The 11,765-nt window shown below is 39.5% G+C and overlaps 1 protein-coding gene across 3 annotated transcripts in view; it reads left to right on the top strand.

The window, feature by feature from the left end:
* eIF4EHP (eukaryotic translation initiation factor 4E homologous protein) overlaps positions 1 to 11,157 on the top strand; it is a 110,860-nt gene extending 99,703 nt beyond the window's left edge. For all 3 annotated transcript variants that reach the window (XM_067119538.1, XM_067119540.1, XM_067119537.1), the window contains exon 7: positions 10,354 to 11,157. In XM_067119538.1, the coding sequence (XP_066975639.1) occupies positions 10,354 to 10,423 (70 nt within the window). In that variant the 3' untranslated portion in view covers positions 10,424 to 11,157. The remainder of the gene's footprint in view (positions 1 to 10,353) is intronic.
* The last annotated feature ends 608 nt before the right edge of the window (positions 11,158 to 11,765 follow it).

Raw genomic sequence — 11,765 nt, 5'->3', positions numbered from 1 at the left:
GTTTTTGACTTGAGTGCAAATTGCTGTAGTCTCTTATACATCAAGCAAAGACTCCAGATACAACACCCCGTGAGAGAAAGTATATTTGCGTACATAGTAAATTGGAACAATGAATTTCCAGTTACAAAGATATGAAGCAAAGGAAATTAATGTACAATTTTGATGAAATACAAAATCAAATATGGTAAGTTTCATCTTGGAAGGAAGTGGTTATATTGGTTGTTATTTGTTGATATTAGTAAATACAGCCTTTTACTGCTGCTATTATGTAAGAGAAGCTTACATACTAGTCACCTTGTATGTACAGTAGTTGTCTGATGTAATTGGCAATATGCTTCAACAGCTGTAAGCTCTACATAATTGTTATGCACAAGTCATTACATTTCTGCTGAACATTACATTTCATTAGTTTTCATCAACTTCCCTTTAATCATCATCCACCCCCTCAGCCTGCTTTTAGTGACAATGTTGAAATTTCTTAGTTTATTTTTTTAAATGTACAAACCTTACTGCTGTGACTTTGTGTATAAATCTTTACTGATGTTAAAATTACAATAAGATCTGGAGAGAGGAAGAGAAAAATTGAGAGAATCAGTTGGTGCATTTGATAAAAAAAAATTTGGTGCCTTTGAAGTAGGTTTCACTTATTAATCATAAGGATAACATTATATAACAGAATGGCAAGAAGAAATTTACTTTACGAAAAATGTACAAAACATTTTTTTAAAACTTACTGTAGATTTCCATGAAGCTGAATCAAGGAAGGAACTAAAATTTGTTTGCAAAAATGTTACACAATTACTTACTGATAATTTTTTGTACAAAATTACAAGAGGAAAGAAGTGAATAAATTTTCAACATTTTCAGTTAAAAACTCATTGTAAAAAAAGTAAAAATCGTTTTAGTAGTCTTGTCTCTCAATCTTATGATAGCACAATTGGTTGGGAAAAGTAAACTAACTTGTGTAAATACGAGGGACAACAGGTGAACGTACAGCACCATATCAATAAGGTCATTCATTAACTTGTAAGATGAGGTTGGAAAAAGTAATTGACAAGAGAGAATCATACACAAAATACTAAGAAATATTTGTTTGACAAGTTAGATAGCTTAGACCTAAAGTAGGTAATATTCTTTTACTACAGTATGTACTAAAAATATTTTATTCTGTTTCTATATGTGAAGAGGAAACTCTTCATTAAAATTTTTATTCATAGCATTATGCATAGATATTTTTACATAAATCACGATTGTAATTGCTATGAAGGCTAGTAGTGTACTTTCATTGACCAATGTTAATAAATCTATCTTAAATGAAAATAGCATTTAGTGTATTCTAAATGCGATAACATTGAATTATGGTATAGTAGTAACATCCTTTAATTGAGTACCTGTAACATGTTAGTGCATTTGTAAAAGGAAAAATGTAATTGAAAATTGAAAAGGCAAGAAATTCTTCATATATAGCAACCGCATTAGATGATGTGTGTGATGTGTCAAATAGCATTTTTTTAGGCTGCTGTTTGAAAGGTTTTGTTGAGGGAATGTAACAGTTGCAAGTGTAAGTAGCCTATCATTTTTTGCATATTGTAGTGGTCACCTATAGTTTTGAGTAACAAGTCATTTGTGACAACATTCTTGTAATATATCTTTATTATGCTTAAAATTATACTGTCAGTAATGTAAGTTTATATGTGTATGTGTGTGAGATAGAGAAGGGTATTTGGTTTGACAGAATATATAAACTTGTGTATTTGCATAAGTTCATTTATAATTCAAGTTCCTATGCCATTTTTTGATACTGTGTTGATGCAATTCTCTTATGTCATACTACATAAAGAACAGTATTGTTCGAATATGGTCGCTTTAAAATTACAGTATCAGAATTGGTGCCTGTGTAGAGTTATTGAGTTATATAGAGGCAAGTTGTCAGCACCTAAAAATACTTCTTTTACTGTTTCTTTACTGTTCTTAATATTAAAAACTGATAGACAAATAGCTTAAAAATAACCTATATTGGGTAGGGCTTTGAAGATTAGGGAAAAAAGGAGTATTTTATTTTTCCAAGAATGTGCTCCTCAAAATTGGGATACATCTTAACTTGTTGGTGCATCTTATTGCCAGCACATGCTGTAAATATTGTTTCATAAATAGAAAATCCTTTCAATAGAGGTGTTCTGTAGTGACCTCACTGAAACTTTTGTAGTGATGTTTGATTGTTATAATTGGAGGCGCTCCCCGTGTGGCAGAATACTTATTTGGAAGTAAATGTAGTACGTTTGTCAAAAGAACTGCATCTGTTTCTTTTGATAGCCATGCAGTGATTTATATGCTTAATTCAGTCTAATTCATATGTACTGTATGCAGCATAGTTGTGGTAGTGACCCAGATTTATTTATCATGCCTTTATTTACATGTACTGCATAGTATTCTAATATAGAAGCAGATGTGTAATTAGTTTGGTACAGTATTCTGATACAGAAGCAGAAGTGTAATTAGTTAATTTTATCTGATTTCTTTATATATTTTTGATTGATCTGAAAATCACAAAAGCATATCAGTTTAACAGGAAAACCTATTTCTTGTACTATTTGTTAATTAATTCTTTCAAGTCTAATTTATTTTTAATGAGAGCTGTAAAACTTACTGTACCATTATAGTATCTGTAAGTTCCCGTATTTATTCTCTTTTCATAGGGATCTAAGGATGAAAATCTGGAGTTTTAACTAATTTTATAAACAAATTTGTTTTTAAAATTAGTAAAATTAATTTTTAGTTGTCTACTTATAAGTATAATTAATCAGTACAAGAAAAGTATGCTACAGAACCCAAGTATAATGCAAATACTATTGCAAAAACTGATCATGTTCCAGAAGTTTAATGTATGAGAGTTTTATATAAGTAACTTACCTGGTAATTACTTAGCTAAGAGTTTCTAGCTCGACGACAGCTTCAATTTTGAAAATCGCAGTAGCGATAGTCTTTTGTTCATGTAGGTGATTAACCCTGCCCACTTTCAGGGTAAGAGAGAGGAACAACTCAGCCAAGAGCTTCACTTTTGTTGCTGCCAGCTTAACAGCAACACAGCGTTAAGAAAGGAGCTCGATTTTGGTTTTGGGCTTGAGATTCTTACCTTTTGGTGATGTATTTCAGCTGCAGTAGCCTCCAGCTTTTGTATTTCAATTAGTTGACAGTGTTTTTTCCTGATTTTTGACTGTTGCTCTCCTAAGAGATATACAGTACTTATTTTAACTTGGTTAGCTAGTATTAGCGCATCGAGTATTAGGTATTGCAGCAGAGGCTGCAATACTTGCTTGACTACAGCATGCTATGACTCACACACTTTATGTACGACAGGTAAAGGACAAATTTGTTCAGTTGACTTGACATGTGAGGAATGCTGTGAATGGGATGAGAAAAAATGAAAAAATTTAGCTTTTCACCTATCTAAGTTAGAAAGAGATAGTAAAAGGAAAGTGGCTTCTAGGGCTGAAGTCAAGTTAGCAACTCAAGACATGACTCAGGAATTTAGTGATGTTAATATTCCTATCATCTCATCTCTTCTGCTAAAGTAATCTCTCCTATTTCCAGCCCCCCCTCCCCCTCCTGTACCACCATCTCTGCTCCTGGTTCCCACGCTCCTGACTTGGATCGCTACGCCAGCCTCAAATCAAAATTTGATAAAAAGTTTGATGTTCTTGCTAGCACAGTGGCACAGGTGGGTAAATCAATGTGTGTCCTTGGGGACAAAGTCAGTGAAAAGTGTTCAAGTGAAGTGTTAGTGGAGGAGGTGGCTGCCCGGACCACCGACTCTCCTAGGTAAAGGTCACTGCCATACTCCCCCAGCCCCAGGAAGAGGCATACTGGAGGCCCAAGGGAGGTTGGTGGGGTCTGCCCACAGGTAGTCACCCCCTCAGTTGCACCTGTGATGTCCCAGGTTTCGATGAAAGACAGCCATTGGAAAGGTGTGTCTGGTGTTCATTATCTTTCGTCCAGTTCAGGAGATCTAGCCCTGCTCTTGGGCGCCAGTGGAGATTCTCGGACGAGTCTCTTCCATTGAAAAGACTTGTGTCGCTAAGGGACCAGTCCCCTCCGTTATTTAGCAAGAGGTTCAGGGAACCGTCTGGTAGTCCACAACCATCGTGCAGCAAATGGGACAGTTCTGAACATTTTTCACAGTCCGTAGCTCCCAGACCATTGTCAGTGTCCCACAAGTGCTCTAGTTCTTTGTCCAAGTGATGCTCCTCCTGTGATCATTCACGTTCCTTGTCCGAGCGCCCAGCAGGGAACAAGGAGCGCCCATTGGTGGCTGAGCACCCATTGGCAGTCGAGCGCCCAGTATAGAAGCAGCACCCAGTGGTGCCCACACACCGCTTGGCGCCTGAGAACCCTTCAGCGCCAATGCATTCTTTCACGGTTGAGTGCCCGGATTGTTTGGCGCCTGCTTCTGTTTTGCTGTCGTCTTCATCGAAGCGCCCGGTGCATTCGCCGTCTTGGTTGACTCCTGCATTTTCATCAGGGAATATGGATTTGACGCCCCCGGTTTGGACCCTTCCTTGGTACCACTTCAGAAGCAGTTGGATGATATTTTGGGTATTCTTAAGAAGTCTACCTCTTCTTCTACAGTAGCACCCGAAGATCCTTCGCTGCCCCAATCTCATCGGAAGAGGAGGATTTAGGACAGGACTCCACCCCGTTGGCTTATGCTGCTTTGCTGAATTATTTGTTAGACAATTTTTCGGATTTCTTCGCACCAGCAGCTCCTTCTCTGGCTTCCTCATTTATGATGAGTGACCTGCCTGATGATTCGTCTAGACTTCCTCGTCTAAGAAGGCTATGGGGGAAGTGGATAACTGGCTTTCAGAGAAAAGACATCAGGGCAAAGCATGTTTTAGTATTCCGCCGTCTCGTCTCTCAGGTAGAAGGTACAGTATTGGTCGTATGTTACTGGAGAAGCTCCTTCCTTGGGAGTGGCTACCTCCTCCCAGAGCAACTTCTCCGGACTCATCGATTCAACCCATAGGTCGGCCTTTACTTCAGCAAAGACTATGTTCTCTGTGTTGGAGATGGACCATTTACTGAAGAACCTGTTTAAAGTATTTGAAGCCTTGTTTTTGGATTGGTCCATAGTGGCCTTAGCAAAGAAGATAGATTCAGATCTTCCTGAAGATATTGCAGCTGACTGGCGCAGTGTTCTCTCCTGTGCGGATAAGGCAGTCAGGGACAGTTCAATGGAGATGTCTTCCCTTTATGCCATAGGAATCCTGAAAAGAGGGATCTCTGGGTCTCCTTTGTATCTAAGGGCGTGACTTCTTCACATAAGTCAGCACTTCTCTTCTCGCCCTCGGATAATACGCATCTTTTCCCACAAGCAACGGTAGAGGGAGTTGCTTCTCACCTTCGCAAGAAATCGACTCAGGACTTGCTTACTCTTACTCAATCTACGAGACACCCGAGAGAGTGGACTTCCGCCCCTATTTCTTCAGCCTCAGCCCTTTCGAGGCGGCAGGCAGAGATCGCAGTCAAGACCGCAAGCAACGGTACGTTTCGCCTCACGTGCGGTCAAGAGACCCTCCTCCAAACCTGCAACTAGTAAATGAGGACTCAGTCCTTCATGCGCCTGATGGGGCCAGACTCCAGGTTTTTGGGAAAGTTGGAGAATGAAAGGGGCAGATCAGTGGGTAATCATAGTTTTAAGGGTAGGGTATTCCATCCCCTTCAAAGAGAAGCTTCCCTTATCCAGCACTCCTGTCAAATTGACAGCCTACTTTATAGGATCAGAGGTATTTAGCCCTCTCGAAAGAAGTGTCGTCGCTTCTTGAGAAGAAAGCAATAGAAGTGGTGGAATGTATCGAGTACAAGGGATTTTACAACAGGCTAGTTGTAGTACCCAAAGCCAAGGGAGGATGGAGACCAGTACTCAACATGAGTGCACTGAACTTATACATAACAACAACAAAGTTTCACATGGAAACACTTCAGTCCGTCCTATCATCCATTCGTTGAGGGGACTGGATGATCGCTCTTGATATGAGAGACACTTACTTCCACATTCCCATTCAGCATGACTGAAAGAAGTATCTGAGATTCGTTTTTGGAATCAGGTATTCCAGTTTCGGGTGGTGTGTTTCAGCCTTTCAACAGCACCACAGGTCTTCACCCGAGTTCTCGCCCCATTAGTCAACTGGCTTCATCTGCTGGGAGTAAATATTTCCCTATACCTGGACAATTGGTTGATTTGTTCGCCAATGAAAGAGAGGTGTATGGAGGACCTTCAAAGGACTTTGCTATTGACACAGAATCTAGGTTGCTGTTGAACCTTCAAAAATCCCAACTGATTCCTTCTCACCAGATTCTTTATTTTGGGATGAAAATCGACTCATAATTTTCAGGCTTCTCCATCCCCCAAAGAATAGAGGACTGCCTGAAGAAAGTCAACCTTTTCCTTTCCCTACAGATGTGCTCAGCCAGTCAGTGGATGAGTCTCCTGGGCACTCTGGCATCGATCGAACAGTTTGTGAGGTTGGGAAGGCTGCATATGAGACCTCTACAATTCTTTCTAGGAATCAGTTGGGATCAAAAGATAAATCAAGACTTGTGCATATTCCCGATAACACGAGATAAAGGAGGACCTGCATTGGTGGAACTCCACGAGCAGACTATCGAAGGGAAAGTCTCTATCCGTAGTGAACCCTGACCTAGACGTCTTTTCCAATGCATCGTATCTAGGTTGGGAAGCTCTCTTTTGGGGTAAAAGAAGTTTCCAGAGTATGGTCCCAACAGGAGAGAAGTCTTCACATCAACCTGAAGGAACTAAAAGCAATTCATTTTGGATTGTAACACACTGTGAAGGAAGTCCACAACAAAGTAGTAACGGTATATGCGGACGACACAACAGCATTAGCATATATAAGGCTCCAAGGGGGAATTCACTCATTCTCCCTTTGCGAGACAGCCAGAAGTCTCCTGCTTTGGGCAGATCGGAACCGGACCCAGATGTTGACATGGTCCATTCAAGGAAAGTGCAGCGTCTTAGTGGACAAGCTCAGTTGTCGCAAGCAAATCCTCCCTGCAGAGTGGACTCTGGACCATCGGGTATGCTCCGACCTGTGGAAGTTATGGGGAGAATCGATGGTGGATTTGTTTGCAACTTCCAGGAACCACTGTCTTCCCCTGTTCTGCTCACTGTTTGCAGATCCTCGAGCCTGGGTGACCGATGCGATGATGCAGAATTGGTCCAGCCTGGACGTGTATGCCTTCCCTCTGTTCAGGATGGTAAGGGAGGTCCTGAAGAAGCTCCAGTTGCACCAGAACACCAAGATGACATTGATAGCTCCCTTTTGGCCAAGGAAAGAATGGTTCCTGGAGCTACTTGAGCTACTAGTAGACTTCCCATGACTTCTTCCAGCAATCCCAAGTCTACTCAGATAACCCCACTACAGAAAGTTTTATCATGACATCCACTCTGGCCCTGACAGGGTTTCGACTATCGACAGACTCCTGTGAGCGAAGGGCTTTTCAAGAGCTGCATCAGAAGCTATTTCTAAATGTAGACAGCATTCTACTAACAAAGTCTACTAGACAAAGTGGGCAGTGTTTAGACTTTGGTGTAAGAAGAATAAAATCTCTTCTAAAACCACTGTAACTCAAGTGGCAAACTTTTTTCTCTACTTGAGACCCACCAGAGGCCTTTGTTCTTCAAGGATAAAAGGATATAGAGCTATGCTTAGCTCCATCTTCAGAAATAGAGGGTTAGACACTTCATTCAACCAGGATCTCTCAGATCTTATCAGGTCTTTCAACATGACCTTCAACATGACCAAGGTTAATGAGGAGGAAGTGTATCCTTAGTCCTTAGACGTTGTCCTCAAGTGGCTGTCGGATTCATGTTTTGAACCCTTGCATTCATCCTTACTGAGGAATCTAACAAAAAAGACTATTTTTCTGGTTGCTCTAGCCACTACGAGGAGAGTGAGTGAGCTCCACACAATAGACACAAGAATTGGTTTTTCCTTGGGGAGACGCTGTGTGTTCCTTTACCCTGGGCTTCTTAGCAAAGAATGAGAATCCTTCACAGCCATGGCCTCATTCCTTTACTATAAAAAGCTTAATGAACATCCTAGGTCCAGAGGAAGAGGAGAGAACAGAACCCTGTGTCCAGTAAGAGCGCTTAGATATTACATCAAGAGGACAGAGAAGATTAGAGGCCCAGCAAGTAATCTTTGGTGATCGATTAAGAGCCTTTCCAGACTCCTGTCTAAGAATCCTCTTATCTTTTTTCGTACGAGACCTGATGCTGGAAGCACACGCTCAAATTGGAGATGATGTCCTACCTGTGCTAAAGGTTAGAACCCACGACGTGAGAGCAGTTGCTACATCAGTGGCTTTTAAGCATAATCGTTCCTTTGCTTCAATCTTACAGACTACATTCTGGAAATGTAAGTCAGCTTTTGTTATGCATTATTTGTGAGATGTGGAGATGACTTATGAAGACTGCAGTACGCTAGAACCATTGTCCGTGGCTGGCGTAGTGCTTGGGAAGGGAACATAAGAAGCAATATTTCCGTTCTTCTGTCTCTTCACCTTGGCACAGGGTGTTGAGTTCATGGGGAGCCTGGAGGGTACAAGGCACCTAGAGTGCCCACCAGTTTTTTCTGTGTAGGGTGGTGGTTTTGTACATACACAGTATATGTTTTTTTCTATTTGTGGTGTAGGTGACTATATTCTCTGGTTTTGTGTTTTTTTATTGTACTGCGCCTTTGTTGCAAAGTTTACATAATACTTTGTTAGCGATTGGAGTACTCCTCCGCTGCAAAGTCCCTCACTTCAGTAGGGGCGATCCTGGCTGTACCACCATGCCACTACTCGGTTGAGATGAGTGCCAACCAGAGGCAGTATCTACCTGGACATATCTCTCACCAGGTAAGGAACAAAAAGCATTGTTTCAGTGCTAAGCCTATTTATTCTGTTCTTGTTTCATTAACACTTAACGTTTTGGGGTACAGGCAGTCCCCGGTTATCGGCGATCCAGTTTTACGGCGCTTGTCTAGTGACGACGATAACCGGACTTTTGACACTGATCCCCCATTTATCGGCGGCGCCGACCCCCGGTTATCGGCTTCAATCCCCAGTTATTGGCGCTGATAACTGGGGATCGGCACTATTACCGCCGATTTTTGGTTATCGTCACACTGTTGGGAATGGAACTCTCGCTGATAACCAGAGACTCCCTGTACAAGATGTCTATGAATCCCCCCCCTCCTGTCAATGTGGATTCAGCTAAGTAATTACTGGGTAAGTTACTTATATAAAAATGACATTTTTATGATAAAATAAAGTTTTATATATACTTACCCAGTAATTACGGATGGAACCTGCCCTCCTCTCCTTGCATGGACATTAGAGCATAAATAAAAGTGAAGCTCTCTCTCTTACCCCAAAAGTGGGCAAGGTTAGCCACCTACATGAGCAAAAGACTATCGCTGCCGCGATTTTCAAAATTGAAGTTGCATCGAGTTAGAAACTCTCAGCTAAGTAATTACTGGGTAAGTGTATATAAAACTTTATTTTATCATAAAAATGTCATTTTATTTAAATGTATAGAATTAAGATTGAAATGGCATTGTATAAGTGTAATAACTGTAATGTCATAGATATCAGACAAGATTTGTAGTATTTTGTGTAATTTTATTCTTAAATTGATAGTGAGTTTGACTCGGTCATAAAAGAATAATCCTTTGGGCTTGTCATTCATCCTGTATTGTGTAACTATTCTGGCATTGGTTTTTTAGTATACATAACACATATAATTTTTAACACAAAAAAGTAATAATTTACAATTATCATTACTGAATTAGGATTTTCTTAAGCATGGTACCTTATCCAGTATTTCCTTTGCTAAAAGGCACTACCTTTTGTTTTGTATTAAGTCATACGCAACATGTGGCAGGACCAATACTTTGAATGACAAAGCAAATTTAACTTTATTTTGTCTGACCTTTTCAATCTGAATTTCAAGGAAAGAACTTGAAGAGGAGAAATAATGAATGATTCGTAATTTAGTCCTGAAGTTATCCATTTATCTTACGCTATTTTAACCTCTTACATCATGAATTGTGTATATTTTTCAATCACAAAAACTACCGAGATGCAGCTTTTACATTTTTGTGAATTTTCATAGTTTTAGTGAGCTTTAAATTCCAGAGTGCCTTCAGTTTGTTCTTGCATGTAATGACCAATTGTGTTTTTATATGGTTGTTCTAATATTAATTCAATGTTTGTGTTGGTTCCAGCTTCTCACCTGGTGTTGCTTTTTTCCTTTTTTTTTTTTTTTTTTACATTAACCCTCTGTAGGCATACCCACTCTGCGTCCAGTCTACTCCGCAAGCCTGGCCCCCCTACGAGGCATGACCTTCCACACTGATGTGCTCCCCTTCTCAGAGACTCTTCCAACCATCCGTCTTAGATTTTGCGGAAGGGAGGAAAGGCAAAGGGGAAACGTTGGTGAAACCTCTCACCTAACATTTGCATCTTTCTTGAAGACCTTTACTCAGACATCAAGTTAATTGCTCTTGCTTGCAAGTAGTAGGTGGCTGATCATATGAATGCTACTGCTTCTGAATACTCTCCAGGATCACACTTGCAGTTATTGCAATTGCATTTTAAAGGGAATAGGATGTAGTTTCATGGGAAAGAGTTATTGGATAATTAGATGTTTATATCATTAACCTTAGTTGTAAAATAAGATTTAAAAAAAAGTTGGCTTATGGGAAAGTTTGAATTTTGATGTATGCTTTTTTTTGTGATGTACTTTTAATCAATAAAGTCATACATTTACAGGATACACATTAAGGAACTCACAATGTGTTTGTTGATAAGTATGGGAAAACGTTTATGTTTGGGTTTCATTACTTGTGAAATTTCAGGGAAATTCGTTTACAAAGACTATACTGTTTGAAACATCCTAATAAGTAAGTGTTTTGTTTTATTTACCACAGGCAGTGCACTGTACTACCTCTTTAATCCCAAGTAAGATCTTGGGGATTTATATAGAGGAAACTTGATGCTCTTGTTTCATTAGGGGAAGGAAAATCTGATGCAATGTGACTGTCTATATTTGTACAGTAGATCCAAAGACAATTAAATTAATATTTTACTTTTTAGAGTTTCATTTTAATCCTTCAGTAGTATAACCTGCTTATTCATGATTAAAATCTTTTTTGTATCTGACAGAGTATACATTTGACTTTCAGTAAAATCCTGTATTACCCTCTACTTTGAAGTTAAACATCATTAAGTTTTTTGTATTTAATGTAGTGTAGAAAAAATAGCAAGACTTCTGTGAATTGTGTAGAAGAAACTTATGATATACCTTCTAACAACGGTGAAGAGTAACTACTATAAATGTGGTTGTGTATGAAGATTTGTCAGCAGTTGGGTACAGAATCACAATTGTGAAAGTGCTAAACCAAACAACCAAGAGTAATCAGCAAATATTTTTCACAAACCCGTTTTGTATGATGGTAAGTGATAATGTTAAGACTAAATGCTTTTGCTCCTAAAAAGAAGAGTACTCTCATGACATCAGCATTACAAGAACCTTCAGTTATCCATCCACCAATAACATATTTTGTGTAAATAGAGCATGCAACTGAGACCAAAGATCATAGTAACTCAAAGCAGTTTACTCAAAGTAGGACTTAAACCCAAGGGGATACAGAAAGGCACTGGTATACAATTTTAGTCATGTTAGGAAATAAATAAAC

This window comes from Macrobrachium rosenbergii, chromosome 17, assembly GCF_040412425.1.
Source record: "Macrobrachium rosenbergii isolate ZJJX-2024 chromosome 17, ASM4041242v1, whole genome shotgun sequence".
NCBI classification, from domain to species: domain Eukaryota; kingdom Metazoa; phylum Arthropoda; class Malacostraca; order Decapoda; family Palaemonidae; genus Macrobrachium; species Macrobrachium rosenbergii.
The sequence above is the reverse complement of the archived record's forward strand: the minus strand, read 5'-3'. Positions and strand labels throughout refer to the sequence as shown.